This window comes from Staurois parvus, unplaced genomic scaffold, assembly GCF_062004578.1.
Source record: "Staurois parvus isolate SC_StPar_1 unplaced genomic scaffold, SC_StPar_1.0 ptg001450l, whole genome shotgun sequence".
NCBI lineage: Eukaryota > Metazoa > Chordata > Amphibia > Anura > Ranidae > Staurois > Staurois parvus.
In genome coordinates, this window is record NW_028319246.1 from 104,187 (window position 1) to 122,258 (window position 18,072).

An 18,072-nucleotide genomic window follows, 5' to 3' on the forward strand; every position below is an offset into this window, starting at 1 on the left:
GGTCTTCCTCCATCTCCAGGGGTTCTCTGCAGACTTCCCTGGAGAAGATGATGAGAGTGCTAATGACAGGAGTGAGGTCTTCCTCCATCTCCAGGGGTTCTCTGCAGACTTCCCTGGAGAAGATGATGAGAGTGCTAATGACAGGAGTGATAGGGGAGAGGTCTCTGCACCGCCTTCAACACTCCATCTACAACTGAAATATCTGACTTCTGTTCTATGTTGTTACCATCCTGAGCTCCATTCGCCCTCCAGAAACATTTCAAAATGTCTTTGCCGGTTTTAGCTGTGTAATGGCAGCTGCAATGTTCTGCAGTGAGCGGTGCCGGATGTTCTGTAGTGAGCGCAGTGAATGTTCTGTAGTGATCGGTGCCGGATGTTCAGCAGTGAGCGCAGTGAATGTTCTGTAGTGAGCGGTGCCGGATGTTCTGCAGTGAGCGGTGCCGGATGTTCTGTAGTGAGCGCAGTGAATGTTCTGTAGTGAGCGGTGCCGGATGTTCTGCAGTGAGCACAGTGAATGTTCTGCAGTGAGCACAGTGAATGTTCTGCAGTGAGCACAGTGAATGTTCTGCAGTGAGCACAGTGAATGTTCTGCAGTGAGCGCAGTGAATGTTCTGTAGTGATCGGTGCCGAATGTTCTGTAGTGAGCGGTGCCGGATGTTCTGCAGTGAGCGCAGTGAATGTTCTGCAGTGAGCGCAGTGAATGTTCTGTAGTGAGCGGTGCCGGATGTTCTGCAGTGAGTGGTTCTGGATGTCACATGGTAGATATTACACGTGTACAGTAATGTGATGTATAGCCGGCTGGAATGTTTAGACGTGTGCAGTGTGGAGTCACACGTGGAATTCCTGGGTGTGGTCTGTGTAGGTATCTCCAGCATGCAGGAATTCCCATCTACATTCATGAGCAGAGCATCACACAGACAGAACACGGGGCCACCACGTGAGTCACCCCACCACCAGGACAGAACACGGGGCCACCACGTGAGTCACCCCACCACCAGGACAGAACAACGGGCCACCCATCTGAGTTACCCCACCACCAAGACAGAACACAGGACCACCACGTGAGTCACCCCACCACCAGGACAGAACACAGGACCACCACGTGAGTCACCCCACCACCAGGACAGAACACAGGACCACCATGTGAGAGTCACCCCACCACCAGGACCACTAAGCGTCTTCCCTAAATCTTCAGTACGATTGTATCAAACCAGGACACCATATGAGTCACCCCACCCTCAGGACAGAATGCAGGGGCCACCAAAGCCACCATGTGAGTATCCTCCACCAGTGCAACATCAGGGGCCACCAGAGTCCCTCTAAATCTTCAGTTTGGTTGGTTTACAAAAACCAGGACACCAGGTTAGTGTCACCCCTCCACTAGGACAGAACAAGGGGCCACCAGAGTCCTCCCTAAATCTTCAAAAAGAATGCATCGATGGAGGCAGCCATGTGTCCAGGAGTGATGTCACTTCCTGTTACACGTTGGGGTTGCTTTCTTCTTACTCTGATCGGGAGTCACCCGGTCCTATCGTCTGATTGGGCAATCATCGTAATTATACAGAACCAACGTGAAGATGGAGAGAAGAGTCTGTCATTCCCCTCTAGGTGGTGACAGTTCAGGGAGGACCGGGAGCACAGGGACTTCCAGAGGTCCACCAGACAGACATTCATACAGAATGACCCCAATCCGTATAGTGTGAGTACTAACCTGAACAGAGAAGGTTCACAGCCATCAGATCTCAGATCCCTCCAGTTCCTGCACCTTCACCCCTCAGATCCCTCCAGTTCCTGCACCTTCACCCCTCAGATCCCTCCAGTTCCTGCACCTTCACACCCCACATCCCTCCAGTTCCTGTACCTTCACTCCTCAGATCCCCTCAGTTCCTGCACCTTCACCTCTCAGATCCCTCCAGTTCCTGCACCTTCACCCCTCAGATCCCCCAGTTCCTGCGCCTTCACCCCTCAGATCCCTCCAGTTCCTGCACCTTCACCCCTCAGATCCCCCAGTTCCTGCTCCTTCACACCTCAGATCCCCTCAGTTCCTGCGCCTTCACCCCTCAGATCCCCCCAGTTCCTGCGCCTTCACCCCTCAGATCGCTCCAGTTCCTGCGCCTTCACACCCCAGATCACTCCAGTTCCTGCACCTTCACCCCTCAGATCACTCCAGTTCCTGCGCCTTCACACCTCAGTTCCTGCGCCTTCACCCCTCAGATCACTCCAGTTTCTGCACCTTCACACCTCAGTTCCTGCGCCTTCACACCTCAGTTCCTGCACCTTCACACCTCAGTTCCTGCACCTTCACCCCTCAGTTCCTGCACCTTCACCCCTCAGATCACTCCAGTTCCTGCGCCTTCACACCTCAGTTCCTGCACCTTCACCCCTCAGATCACTCCAGTTCCTGCGCCTTCACACCTCAGTTCCTGCGCCTTCACACCTCAGTTCCTGCACCTTCACACCTCAGTTCACTCCAGTTCCTGCACCTTCACACCTCAGTTCCTGCACCTTCACCCCTCAGATCACTCCAGTTCCTGCGCCTTCACACCTCAGTTCCTGCACCTTCACACCGGGTCTGTAGGCGCAGAGGGGAGTCCAGCCTTTGTAATTGGCAGTCTAGTGAGTTGTCAGTTATAGCCAATGACAGTAGTGCTGCACAAGCAGTCCCGAGTACAAACATGTGACCTATGTACGACTCGTACTTACCAATAGGGGCAGCGTGACGTCACTTCCAGGCACTTGTGCTCCATGCTAGTCCCGGAAACTGCTGGGCGGCCATCTTGCTGTTTACCACATGCTGCCACCTACTGTCCGGTGGACCTGTCAGCAATCCCACCTCACTGCATGGCCAGCAGCGGTCTGAACTTGTGGAACAGTTTATTATAATAATCCTGGCCATGTCTGTTGTCTCCTGGGGCTGGAATGGACCCCGACTGCACTCGGGTATTTCCGTTAGACTCCCGCTTCCCTGTCACACAGATCCCCGGACCCCGACTGCACTCGGGTATTTCCGTTAGACTCCCGCTTCCCTGTCACACAGATCCCCGGACCCCGACCGCACTCGGGTATTTCCGTTAGACTCCCGCTTCCCTGTCACACAGATCCCCGGACCCCGACCGCACTCAGGTATTTCCGTTAGACTCCCGCTTCCCTGTCCCAACACAGATCCCCGGACCCCGACTGCACTCGGGTATTTCCGTTAGACTCCCGCTTCCCTGTCCCAACACAGATCCCCGGACCCCGACTGCACTCGGGTATTTCCGTTAGACTCCCGCTTCCCTGTCCCAACACAGATCCCCGGACCCAGACTGCACTCGGGTATTTCCGTTAGACTCCCGCTTCCCTGTCACACAGATCCCCGGACCCCGACCGCACTCGGGTATTTCCGTTAGACTCCCGCTTCCCTGTCACACAGATCCCCGGACCCCGACCGCACTCAGGTATTTCCGTTAGACTCCCGCTTCCCTGTCCCAACACAGATCCCCGGACCCCGACTGCACTCGGGTATTTCCGTTAGACTCCCGCTTCCCTGTCCCAACACAGATCCCCGGACCCCGACTGCACTCGGGTATTTCCGTTATACTCCCGCTTCCCTGTCACACAGATCCCCGGGCCCCGACTGCACTCGGGTATTTCCGTTAGACTCCCGCTTCCCTGTCACACAGATCCCCGGACCCCGACCGCACTCGGGTATTTCCGTTAGACTCCCACTTCCCTGTCCGAACACAGATCCCCGGAACCCGACTGCACTCGGGTATTTCCGTTAGACTCCCGCTTCCCTGTCCGAACACAGATCCCCGGACCCCGACTGCACTCGGGTATTTCCGTTAGACTCCCGCTTCCCTGTCACACAGTTCCCTGGACCCCACCGCTGACCATACAGGAAATAGACAGGACCAGGCTTCTTAAGACAGGAAGTCAACTGCTTTATTTTAACACAAACACAAGATATATACACAGGGGGGCGGGGCAATACAACCAGGAACAGGAAACACGTCAGCAGGCCGTCCCATCAGGGGGAAGGGCTGCTGGAAACACCCCCCACCAAACCAAGACACAGAACAATGGGATGCAGCCCCATGGCAGAGAACAATGAACAACCCGCCACACCAATATTAGAACATTCCACCCTGTACCCCTAACAGGCACAGGGTGACCTACAAATAATGGGAACATGGGGAGCTGAGACAGGGGTCCCCCCACCCCCAAAAGTCACTCCTGCCACAGCATGGACTGCGGACACTGCCTGAGGCCAATACTCTGTGTGTGGGGTGAGAGCCACTGTGAGGTTTTTACTGCTGTCTACATCCTCAGAAAGATTTCATCTCACTTCCTGCCTGAGACAACAGGAAGTGACAGGAAATCTACCCCTAGGAAAGGAAATGCACTTCTATTATCATGGGGGAAAAAGGGGTCCACAGCGAAGCGTTATCACCAATCCTTGTTTCCATGACAACCCCACATTTTCAAACTCCGATTGTCACGGGTTCAGAAAGTAAGGTGACAACAGCGCTGCAGACATTACAGGGGTGGTAACCCTCCCTGTGCGATCCAAAACTTACAAATCTTTATTGTTTTGGCTGGATTTACACTACCAGTTCCAACTTACATACAGATTCAACTTAAAGTGGACTTCCGGACGCCCCCCAATTAAAAGTCAGCGGCTACAAATACTGTGGCTGTGGACTTCTAGTATCAAGGCACTTACCTGTCTGGGGATCCAGCAGTGTCCTCACCCTGAGCCGGTTCTTCAGTCAGCTATAGAGTGCTGGCGCCACCATCTTGACTGAGGGAAACCAGCAGTGAGGCCTTGTTTCCTACTGCACATGTGCTTTGTGAACGGGCTGCAGCCCTCTGTGAAATGTCCCGGGGGGGTGGGGGAGGAGCGAACTTTCTGCTCAGTCCTGGCAAACTGAGCCGGAAGTGGGAACCTGTCAAAACCAGGTATCTGCCCCCCCCCCCCAATAGGTGCCAAATGTGGCAGCGGTGTGGGGGAGGAGGCAGATAAGTGGAGTTTCCACTTTTGGGTGGAACTCCACTCTAAGAACAAACCTACAGAGCGTCTCACATTCGTAACCCGGGACCTCCTGTTATTTGTAGAGAGCAGAGTTCACCGAGGGATTCTCCAGGCCTCCAAAGGGCCACACTGAGCCTGTGCCATGTGACCATCTTCAGGGGCCACCAGAAATGACATTGAGTAACCCCATTGGCACATGTGCCTTAGGTTCCCCGTCCCTGCTCTAGCTGGTCAACATCAAGCAAAGCTTCCCTCCACGGGTATGTTTAGGGGAATGGAGACCTACCTACAGCCCATCATCCAGGGTATGTTTAGGGGAATGGAGACCTACCTACAGCCCATCATCCAGGGTATGTTTAGGGGAATGGAGACCTACCTACAGCCCATCATCCAGGGTATGTTTAGGGGAATGGAGACCTACCTACAGCCCATCATCCAGGGTATCTTTAGGGGAATGGAGACCTACCTACAGCCCATCATCCAGGGTATCTTTAGGGGAATGGAGACCTACCTACAGCCCATCATCCAGGGTATGGTTAGGGGAATGGAGACCTACCTACAGCCCATCATCCAGGGTATGTTTAGGGGAATGGAGACCTACCTACAGCCCATCATCCAGGGTATGTTTAGGGGAATGGAGACCTACCTACAGCCCATCATCCAGGGTATGTTTAGGGGAATGGAGACCTACCTACAGCCCATCATCCAGGGTATGTTTAGGGGAATGGAGACCTACCTACAGCCCATCATCCATGGTATGTTTAGGGGAATGGAGACCTACCTACAGCCCATCATCCAGGGTATGTTTAGGGGAATGGAGACCTACCTACAGCCCATCATCCAGGGTATCTTTAGGGGAATGGAGACCTACCTACAGCCCATCATCCAGGGTATGTTTAGGGGAATGGAGACCTACCTACAGCCCATCATCCAGGGTATGTTTAGGGGAATGGAGACCTACCTACAGCCCATCATCCAGGGTATGTTTAGGGGAATGGAGACCTACCTACAGCCCATCATCCAGGGTATGTTTAGGGGAATGGAGACCTACCTACAGCCCATCATCCAGGGTATGTTTAGGGGAATGGAGACCTACCTACAGCCCATCATCCAGGGTATGTTTAGGGGAATGGAGACCTACCTACAGCCCATCATCCATGGTATGTTTAGGGGAATGGAGACCTACCTACAGCCCATCATCCAAAGTATGATTAGGGGAATGGAGACCTACCTACAGCCCATCATCCAGGGTATCTTTAGGGGAATGGAGACCTACCTACAGCCCATCATCCAGGGTATGTTTAGGGGAATGGAGACCTACCTACAGCCCATCATCCAGGGTATGTTTAGGGGAATGGAGACCTACCTACAGCCCATCATCCAGGGTATGTTTAGGGGAATGGAGACCTACCTACAGCCCATCATCCAGGGTATGTTTAGGGGAATGGAGACCTACCTACAGCCCATCATCCAGGGTATGTTTAGGGGAATGGAGACCTACCTACAGCCCATCATCCATGGTATGTTTAGGGGAATGGAGACCTACCTACAGCCCATCATCCAAAGTATGATTAGGGGAATGGAGACCTACCTACAGCCCATCATCCAGGGTATCTTTAGGGGAATGGAGACCTACCTACAGCCCATCATCCAGGGTATGTTTAGGGGAATGGAGACCTACCTACAGCCCATCATCCAGGGTATGTTTAGGGGAATGGAGACCTACCTACAGCCCATCATCCAGGGTATGTTTAGGGGAATGGAGACCTACCTACAGCCCATCATCCAGGGTATGTTTAGGGGAATGGAGACCTACCTACAGCCCATCATCCAGGGTATCTTTAGGGGAATGGAGACCTACCTACAGCCCATCATCCAGGGTATGTTTAGGGGAATGGAGACCTACCTACAGCCCATCATCCAGGGTATCTTTAGGGGAATGGAGACCTACCTACAGCCCATCATCCAGGGTATGTTTAGGGGAATGGAGACCTACCTACAGCCCATCATCCATGGTATGTTTAGGGGAATGGAGACCTACCTACAGCCCATCATCCAGGGTATCTTTAGGGGAATGGAGACCTACCTACAGCCCATCATCCAGGGTATGTTTAGGGGAATGGAGACCTACCTACAGCCCATCATCCAGGGTATGGTTAGGGGAATGGAGACCTACCTACAGCCCATCATCCAGGGTATCTTTAGGGGAATGGAGACCTACCTACAGCCCATCATCCAGGGTATCTTTAGGGGAATGGAGACCTACCTACAGCCCATCATCCAGGGTATGGTTAGGGGAATGGAGACCTACCTACAGCCCATCATCCAGGGTATCTTTAGGGGAATGGAGACCTACCTACAGCCCATCATCCAGGGTATCTTTAGGGGAATGGAGACCTACCTACAGCCCATCATCCAGGGTATGTTTAGGGGAATGGAGACCTACCTACAGCCCATCATCCATGGTATCTTTAGGGGAATGGAGACCTACCTACAGCCCATCATCCAGGGTATGTTTAGGGGAATGGAGACCTACCTACAGCCCATCATCCAGGGTATGTTTAGGGGAATGGAGACCTACCTACAGCCCATCATCCAGGGTATCTTTAGGGGAATGGAGACCTACCTACAGCCCATCATCCAGGGTATCTTTAGGGGAATGGAGACCTACCTACAGCCCATCATCCAGGGTATGTTTAGGGGAATGGAGACCTACCTACAGCCCATGATCCAGGGTATGTTTAGGGGAATGGAGACCTACCTACAGCCCATCATCCAGGGTATGTTTAGGGGAATGGAGACCTACCTACAGCCCATCATCCAGGGTATGTTTAGGGGAATGGAGACCTACCTACAGCCCATCATCCAGGGTATCTTTAGGGGAATGGAGACCTACCTACAGCCCATCATCCATGGTGAAGGGCTCTGAAATAATGATGGAACCCAGGATGTTCCTGTGTTTGTTCTGGATGGAGGAGGTTCCAGATTGTTGGGGAGATACCCCCTCACCTCCTGCCCCCTCACCCCCACCCCTCCTCACCTCCACCCCCTCCATTCATATTTCTTTCCTCGTGTCGGAGTTACACTTCACACTCCATGATGTTGGATGGTCACTTACCTCTACTAATACTTTTATTGGTATAAAAAGGTCTTCTAATGGTGGATGATATGGGAACTGATGGGGTCAGGAAGGATTCCCCCTCCTCCTCTCATCCTGCAGAGTTGCCCCAGGTGGGGGGAGTTGTTTTGCCTCTTCTGAAGTACGATGATGAAGCTGGTAATTAGGGATGGACCTGCCACTATGTCTCATTGCCCCCCCCCCCCATATCTCTCCATAAAGAGGACCTGTCACTAATTATGTCTCATTGCCCCCCCCCCATATCTCTCCATAAAGAGGACCTGTCACTAATTATGTCTCATTGCCCCCCCCCCCCATATCTCTCCATAAAGAGGACCTGTCACTAATTATGTCTCATTGCCCCCCCCCCCCATATCTCTCCATAAAGAGGACCCGTCACTAATTATGTCTCATTGCCCCCCCCCCCATATCTCTCCATAAAGAGGACCTGTCACTAATTATGTCTCATTGTCCCCCCCCCATATCTCTCCATAAAGAGGACCTGTCACTAATTATGTCTCATTGTGCCCCCCCCCACATCTCTCCATAAAGAGGACCCGTCACTAATTATGTCTCATTGCCCCCCCCCCCCATATCTCTCCATAAAGAGGACCTGTCACTAATTATGTCTCATTGTCCCCCCCCCATATCTCTCCATAAAGAGGACCTGTCGCTAATTATGTCTCATTGTCCCCCCCCCCATATCTCTCCATAAAGAGGACCTGTCACTAATTATGTCTCATTGTCCCCCCCCCCCCCCATATCTCTCCATAAAGAGGACCTGTCACTAATTGTGTCTCATTGTCCCCCCCCCCCATATCTCTCCATAAAGAGGACCTGTCACTAATTATGTCTCATTGTGCCCCCCCCACATCTCTCCATAAAGAGGACCCGTCACTAATTATGTCTCATTGCCCCCCCCCCATATCTCTCCATAAAGAGGACCTGTCACTAATTATGTCTCATTGTCCCCCCCCCCCCCCCATATCTCTCTCCATAAAGAGGACCTGTCACTAATTATGTCTCATTGTCCCCCCCCCCCATATCTCTCTCCATAAAGAGGACCTGTCACTAATTATGTCTCATTGCCCCCCCCCCCCACATCTCTCCATAAAGAGGACCTGTCACTAATTATGTCTCATTGCCCCCCCCCCCCCATATCTCTCCATAAAGAGGACCTGTCACTAATTATGTCTCATTGTCCCCCCCCATATCTCTCCATAAAGAGGACCTGTCACTAATTATGTCTCATTGCCCCCCCCCCCCCATATCTCTCCATAAAGAGGACCCGTCACTAATTATGTCTCATTGTCCCCCCCCATATCTCCCCATAAAGAGGACCCGTCACTAATTATGTCTCATTGTCCCCCCCCCCCATATCTCTCCATAAAGAGGACCCGTCACTAATTATGTCTCATTGTCCCCCCCCATATCTTTCCATAAGAGGACCTGTCACTAATTATGTCTCATTGTCCCCCCCCCCCCCCATATCTCTCCATAAAGAGGACCCGTCACTAATTATGTCTCATTGTCCCCCCCCATATCTCCCCATAAAGAGGACCCGTCACTATGTCTCATTGTCCCCCCCCCCCCCATATCTCTCCATAAAGAGGACCTGTCACTAATTATGTCTCATTGTCCCCCCCCCATATCTTTCCATAAGAGGACCTGTCACTAATTATGTCTCATTGTCGTCCCCCCCCCCCATATCTCTCCATAAAGAGGACCTGTCACTAATTATGTCTCATTGTCCCCCCCCCCCCCCCATATCTCTCCATAAAGAGGACCTGTCACTAATTATGTCTCATTGTCGTCGTCCCCCCCCATATCTCTCCATAAAGAGGACCTGTCACTAATTATGTCTCATTGTCCCCCCCCCCATATCTCTCCATAAAGAGGACCCGTCACTAATTAGGTCTCATTGTCCCCCCCCCCCATATCTCTCCATAAAGAGGACCCGTCACTAATTATGTCTCATTGTCCCCCCCCCCCATATCTCTCCATAAAGAGGACCCGTCACTAATTATGTCTCATTGTCCCCCCCCCATATCTCTCCATAAAGAGGACCTGTCACTAATTATGTCTCATTGTCGTCCCCCCCCCCATATCTCTCCATAAAGAGGACCCGTCACTAATTATGTCTCATTGTCCCCCCCCCATATCTCTCCATAAAGAGGACCTGTCACTAATTATGTCTCATTGTCCCCCCCCCCCATATCTCTCCATAAAGAGGACCCGTCACTAATTATGTCTCATTGTCCCCCCCCCCATATCTCTCCATAAAGAGGACCTGTCACTAATTATTTCTATCACAGGGATGCAGCATTTCTTGTGATAAGAATAAAAGTGATTACAATTTTTTTAAAAGGAACAGTGCAGAAAAAAAAAAAAAATTAAATACATTTTTTTTAAAAAGTTTAAAGGGCCTCCGTCGCCCCGTGCTCACACATAGTGGTGATCGCATACGTAGGCCACGCCCACATATGTAAATGGTGTTCAAACCACACACGTGTGGTATCGCCACAAACGTCGGAGCGAGAGCAATAATTCTCGCACTAGACCTCCTCTGTGATGTCACACTGCTAACCTGGAGACATTTTTTAAGCATCACTCATGGAGATTTTTAAGTACTGTAGTTTCACGCCATTCCACGAGCGTGCGCAATTTTAAAGCGTGACACGTTGGGTATCTATTTACTCGCCGTAACATCCTCTTACATATTTTACCAAGCAATTGGGGTATATATTGTATTTTTTAATCAAAGTATATTTGTTTCTAAAAAATCTATGTTCATTTTTAAAAACTGCGATTTTCGGTTTCGGTTTTCAGCCAAGTGCATTTTGAATTTTCGGGTTCGGCACCAGAATTTCCATTTCGGTGCCCCAGTCCTGGTGATACCCCAGATGCATTTTTATGTTCCTACTTCTGTGAATGTAATCCTCCCTCACGCAAGTACAGCCGAGAACCTGCAATTAAATTTTCATGGAAGTGACTGAAGATTATGGAGCTTGGGACTCCCTGCCGGTGTATTGTGATCCCTCAGGAGAGTAAATAAGATGTGGATGAGATTACAGAGGTGATACAAGTACTTCACTTACATGTATCGTGTTCAGCCAACATGGCTGTCTCTGCCATAGATCCTTCAGCCGCCAGCAATCTGCTCTCTTACTATAGAAGTGTGCATTGTCTGCTCTCCTGTGCGCAGTGCCAGTTACTGCACGTGTATGGAAGAGGTGTGCGTTGTCTGCTCTCCTGTGCGCAGTGCCAGTTACTGCACGTGTGAGGAAGAGGTGTGCGTTGTCTGCTCTCCTGTGCGCAGTGCCAGTTACTGCACGTGTATGGAAGAGGTGTGCGTTGTCTGCTGTCCTGTGCGCAGTGCCAGTTACTGCACGTGTATGGAAGAGGTGTGCGTTGTCTGCTCTCCTGTGCGCAGTGCCAGTTACTGCACGTGTATGGAAGAGGTGTGCGTTGTCTGCTCTCCTGTGCGCAGTGCCAGTTACTGCACGTGTATGGAAGAGGTGTGCGTTGTCTGCTCTCCTGTGCGCAGTGCCAGTTACTGCACGTGTATGGAAGAGGTGTGCGTTGTCTGCTCTCCTGTGCGCACTGCCAGTTACTGCACGTGTATGGAAGAGGTGTGCGTTGTCTGCTCTCCTGTGCGCAGTGCCAGTTACTGCACATGTATGGAAGAGGTGTGCGTTGTCTGCTCTCCTGTGCGCAGTGCCAGTTACTGCACGTGTATGTGGAGAGGCGTGCGTTGTCTGCTCTCCTGTGCGCAGTGCCAGTTACTGCACGTGTATGTGGAGAGGCGTGCGTTGTCTGCTCTCCTGTGCACAGTGCCAGTTACTGCACGTGTATGGAGAGGTGTGTGTTGTCTGCTGTGGCCGGGAAAGTCGGTCGGAGTCTCGGACACTAATCACACTAATCTTGTCTCTTTCAGGTATCCCTCTTCTTGGTTTCTTCTTCCTCCTCCCTCTTCAGATTCCCTGGCGACAGCTGGCTGTACCGTGGCTTGGACTGGTCCACTATCTGGCCTGTGTCAGCCCACAGTTGGGCAGCGTCGTGTACCACCTCTTCATGAACCACCATGGTGGGGCGCCCATCTATCACAAGCTGCTCACCCTGGACATGTGCGGGATCTGCCTCGTTAATACATTAGGTGAGTTCTAATGACTTTTACTTCGGTTTGGGAGACAGCGGCTCTCATCGCAGCGTGTCTCGTAGGTAGTCTTTCCGTAGTGTACACCCAACCACAGAGCGTGGAAGCCAATGAAATGAAAGGTGTGCAGAATAGTTAATAAGCCAGAGAAGATCCTCAACAACTTCATGGCAGCATACGTATGGGTGAACTCCTCCCCCACCGCCTCATAGAACCATGGCATAGATGACTTACCTGAGAGAGCCACGCGTAGGCCCCAGGCTCGACACAAAGGTCCAATCGTAAGCCCCAGGCTCGACACAAAGGTCTTTGTACAGGCAAGATTCAGCTTAAAGGTCTAAGTGTGGGCAAGGCTCAGCTTAGAGCTCTATGAATAGGCAAGATTCAGCTTAGAGCTCCACGTATAGGCAAGACTCTGCTTGGAGCTCCACGTATAGGCAAGACTCTGCTTGGAGCTCCACGTATAGGCAAGACTCTGCTTAGAGCTCCACGTATAGGCAAGACTCTGCTTGGAGCTCCACGTATAGGCAAGACTCTGCTTGGAGCTCCACGTATAGGCAAGACTCTGCTTGGAGCTCCACGTATAGGCAAGACTCTGCTTGGAGCTCCACGTATAGGCAAGACTCTGCTTGGAGCTCCACGTATAGGCAAGACTCTGCTTGGAGCTCCACGTATAGGCAAGACTCTGCTTAGAGCTCCACGTATAGGCAAGACTCTGATTAGAGCTCCACGAATAGGCAAGACTCTGCTTGGAGCTCCACGTATAGGCAAGACTCTGCTTGGAGCTCCACGTATAGGCAAGACTCTGCTTGGAGCTCCACGTATAGGCAAGACTCTGCTTGGAGCTCCACGTATAGGCAAGACTCTGCTTGGAGCTCCACGTATAGGCAAGACTCAGCTTAGAGGGCTACATATATAAAGAGATTACCATTTCTAGTTTATAGAAAGGTAAACCCAAACTTGGCCTTAAAAAGTAAAAGTTCTGCTTAAAATGAGATATTACAGCTTGCCTGCAATCGCCCTGTCCAATAAGAGTGCCCGTCCTGGTCATAGAGGTCTCATTGGATAGTGGTGGGCCTTAGGTAGAACGTCAGGGAAAGTTGGGCCCCAGAAGAGATATCCTGTAGTCAGCTCTTAGGCCATTCACACTGAAAAGTTGATATGTAGAGATTTCATTTGTTGTTTTTCTGTCCCGCAGGTGCTCTCCCCATCATCTATTGTACCTTGCTGTGCTACCCGTCCATGCGGAGTTTGTCCCTCTTGGCGTACTCTGCCTTGTCAAGTTACGTCATCTTCTGTGCCATCAGCGCGCACAGCAACGTGAGCCGACTCTGTTCGTTCGCCTGGCAGGCCGCCTTCCGTTTCTTCTTCTTCTACCTGCGCTGGGCTGGACTGGGCTCTGGACATCCGTCCTCCCTACGCTGCTACCTCCTAATGGATAGCCTGGCCTTGCTCGGAGGGATCATCAACATCTCCCGCCTCCCCGAGCGCCTGCGGCCAGGAAAGTTTGACTTCTGGTGCAACAGCCACCAGATTATGCACGTCCTGGTAGTAATTAGCATCTTATACTTGCACTGGGGAGTAACCTCTGACCTCATGTGGATAAGCAGCTATACGTGTCCTCCGGAGTGAAGCCGCCAAACTCTAGGCATAGGTAGCTTAGGACCGGCATGAGCCATGGACACGGGACAGGATGTAGTGGACGTTATAAGTAGCTGCACACATAACCAGCAAAAACCAGACTTGTTTACTGAAGTAGAACTGTCTTTGCATTTCAAGACTTGACACAGTGGTACTACGACTGCTGTGGACAAGGAAGGGTGGGGGGTAATTTAATACTAAGAATGCCTACTTCAATATGTGTCTTTAGTATGGTCCCAAGTGCGGGTGAATGTAGTTTTCACATATCAGTATTAGCAGGAGAAGAGACTTTGCAAAGCTGTGATCTATTGAGTGACCAGCCTACTCCAGCTGGTGTCATGGAGACCTGTGGGGGTTTCCGAATTGTGAACAAAAGAATGACCTCTCCACTCCAGCCTTGTGTCGGGGAGACCTGCAAAGTTTTTGAATCGTGATTAATGGAATGACCTCTCCACTCTGGTCCCAGATTAGGGAGGCCTACAGGCTTTCCAAATTGTGGTCAATGGAATGACGTCTGCACTCCAACCCTAGGTTAGGGGCCTACGGGCTTTCCAAATTGTGGTCAATGGAATGACGCCTGCACTCCAACCCTAGGTTAGGGGCCTACGGGCTTTCCAAATTGTGGTCAATGGAATGACGTCTGCACTCCAACCCTAGGTTAGGGGCCTACGGGCTTTCCAAATTGTGGTCAATGGAATGACGTCTGCACTCCAACCCTAGGTTAGGGGCCTACGGGCTTTCCAAATTGTGGTCAATGGAATGACGTCTGCACTCCAACCCTAGGTTAGGGGCCTACGGGCTTTCCAAATTGTGGTCAATGCAATGACGTCTGCACTCCAACCCTAGGTTAGGGGCTTACGGGCTTTCAAAATTGTGGTCAATGGAATGACATCTGCACTCCAGCCCCAGGTTAGAGAGGCCTACGGGCTTTCTAAATTGTGGTCAATGCAATTACTTCTCCACTCTGCCCACAGGTTAGGGGGCCCTATGAGCTTTCCAAATTGTAATCAGTGAAATGACTTCTCCAGTCTGGCACCAGGTTTTCTGAAATGTGATCTATTGAATGACCTCTCCACACCAGCCTCATGTTTGATAGATCTGTGGGGTTTCTGAATTGAGAGCAATAAGATGACCTCTCCGCCCTAGCCTTTGGACATGGAGACCTATGGGGTATCAAAACTAATCTGACCTCTCTTCTCTGGCCCCATTGGGGAGACCTGCATGATTTCTATATTGTGATCAATGGAGTGACCGCTCTTCACTTGCCCCCAATAGGGAGACTTGTAGGGTTTCTGAACTGTGATCTACTGAATGACCTCTTCGCTCTGGTCCCATGCAAGTGAGACTTGCAGGGTTTTCGAATCTTTTATATAGTAACATACACAGATGGCCAGTTGGCTGTAACATGGTGCAGAACTAAGATAAATGTCCACAGAGCCCAGGAGACACAACGACCTCTCTGTATGGATGAACAGGTATATATGTCTTCTGTACGGAGTCTTTAGCGTTCATGCACAAGTCGATCTCTGCTGTGGCCGACTATGACGTTTCCTGACCTCGTGGGTTGGATTCTACTAAACTGTTACACTTTAGACTTATGACGATATGCTCCAGCCGTGGCACCCACGCTCCTCACATCCACCAATGACAAGGGGGTGTTATGGCTGCTTTCTAAAGGGGAAATAAACTCACCCATTACAGGCCGGCCCATTTAAAAGCTCTCCTTACATAAGAGCCATGGATGATCAGCCATTCAGGAGAACATTGTATTTTCTTTGCCAACGTGGAGCAGTTGCTGCTAAAGTCTCGCTCAGGTGCTGGGATTCGCTCTACACTGTGCTAGGCTGAGGTCTCCACTAACACCCCCCCCCCCCCCCCAATAGGAGCTCTTGTGAGGATTGTAACATGACGTTGGCACCAGTTTCAGTAGGTAGTGTAGGCAGGTGATGAGGAAGCTCCTTCCAGTTTAGGGTCCAGGCACCTCTCTGGGACTTGTATTGGGGAATGTTGGGATCGTTGGGGTGTAGGATGGAGTGTTTATTTCTACTTTAAACCCTTTGGCCCTTATAGCTGCACATGGAAGGTACATTCAGTAGCAGGTTTTCTGGGAGAGGGGCCTTTGGAGGAAGACTAGAGGCATCGCAGCTGCTTCCATACGGTAATGGTTCCCTTCAGCCTTCACTCGGAGGGGCCAGATAGTGGTGGGTAGACTGTAGCCGGTTTTAGGAGGTGTCATGGCCACTTCCTGCAGATAATAGCTCCTTTCAGCCTTCACTCGGAGTTGCCAGATAGTGCCGGGTAGATGGTAGCCGGTTTTAGGTGTCATGGCCGCTTCCTTCAAATAGCTCCCTTCAGCCTTCACTCGGAGGGGCCAGATAATGGCGGGTATATGGTAGCCAGTTTTAGGAGGTGTCATGGCCACTTCCTGCAGATAATAGCTCCTTTCAGCCTTCACTCGGAGTGGCCAGATAGTGCCGGGTAGATGGTAGCCGGTTTTAGGTGTCATGGCCGCTTCCTTCAAATAGCTCCCTTCAGCCTTCACTCGGAGGGGCCAGATAATGGCGGGTAGATGGTAGCCAGTTTTAGGAGGTGTCATGGCCACTTCCTGCAGATAATAGCTCCTTTCAGCCTTCACTCGGAGTGGCCAGATAGTGCCGGGTAGATGGTAGCCGGTTTTAGGTGTCATGGCCGCTTCCTTCAAATAGCTCCCTTCAGCCTTCACTCGGAGGGGCCAGATAATGGCGGGTAGATGGTAGCCAGTTTTAGGAGGTGTCATGGCCACTTCCTGCAGATAATAGCTCCCTTCAGCCTGCCCTCGGAGGGGCCAGTCAGTGCCGGGTAGATGGTAGCGGGTCTCCTTGGCTCGTTTCGATGCGAGAAGGCAATAAATGAAGGTTGGGGAAAGACATATTGGTCATATTGCTGCTAAACCTAATTTGGCCTTTTCTGCCGATCCTGAAAATCTGACCTTGCCCTTTGTAAGAGGAGCAGAAGGGGAGCTCACAGGCTGAGCAGCTATTGTCTCCATCACCAGACACACCTATCCATGTCAGCACCACACAGGGAGATGGCTACATCTAGGACACCTCCCTCACCTGTTGGTGGATCGCCTTACACCCCATGCTGCAGCCTCTTCCCTAGAATAGGAGCCTTGTTCTGCGATTGGAGGATGGCTGGAGCGTATCCCGCAGGGCTTTGCACGAGGCCAGTATTACTGATGCAATAATAAATTTCTTTTATCACACTTATATCTTGCTTGTTGTCTTCTGTGTGTGTTCTGGATCTGTGATGGCGGGCTCCGCAGGGACAGGCCACCTCCGCTACAAGAGGTTCCCCCAGCACAATGCACACGGGCTCCGCAGGGACAGGCCACCTCCGCTACAAGAGCTTCCCCCAGCACAATACACACGGGCTCCGCAGGGACAGGCCACCTCCGCTACAAGAGGTTCCCCCAGCACAATACACACGGGCTCCGCAGGGACAGGCCACCTCCGCTACAAGAGGTTCCCCCAGCACAATACACACGGGCTCCGCAGGGACAGGCCACCTCCGCTACAAGAGGTTCCCCCAGCACAATACACACGGGCTCCGCAGGGACAGGCCACCTCCGCTACAAGAGGTTCCCCCAGCACAATACACACGGTTCTCGCACACGAGCTCCGCAGGGACAGGCCACCTCCACACGGTTCTCGCACGCGAGCTCCGCAGGGACAGGCCACCTCCGCTACAAGAGATTCCCCCAGCACAACACAATACACACTCCAGACCTGACACCTTGAAATGGCACCCCTCCACACACACACACACCTTTCAGCCGCTCCACACCGAGCGCGCGCACACCTTTCAGCCGCTCCACACCGCGCGCGCGCGCACACACACACACACACACACACACACACACACACACACACACACACACACACACACCTTTCAGCCGCTCCACACCGAGCGCACACACACCTTTCAGCCGCTCCACACCGAGCGCGCGCACCTTTCAGCTGCTCCACACCGAGCGCGCGCACACACACCTTTCAGCCGCTCCACATCGAGCTCGCGCACACACACCTTTCACCCGCTCCACACCTTTCACCCGCTCCACACCGAGCGCACATGAGGGGGCAGTGTCTCCCCTCAGAGAAGAAG

At 51.9% G+C, this 18,072-nt stretch overlaps 1 protein-coding gene across 1 annotated transcript in view; it reads left to right on the top strand.

Annotated features, from left to right (window-relative positions):
- Nucleotides 1-17,177, top strand: part of LOC149435921 (progestin and adipoQ receptor family member 4-like) — a 48,680-nt gene extending 31,503 nt beyond the window's left edge. The window contains exons 2-3 of the mRNA XM_089662260.1: nt 12,070-12,288; nt 13,487-17,177. Of these exons, the coding sequence (XP_089518386.1) occupies nt 12,070-12,288; nt 13,487-13,920 (653 nt within the window). The 3' untranslated portion in view covers nt 13,921-17,177. The remainder of the gene's footprint in view (nt 1-12,069; nt 12,289-13,486) is intronic.
- Nucleotides 17,178-18,072: the final 895 nt, after the last annotated feature.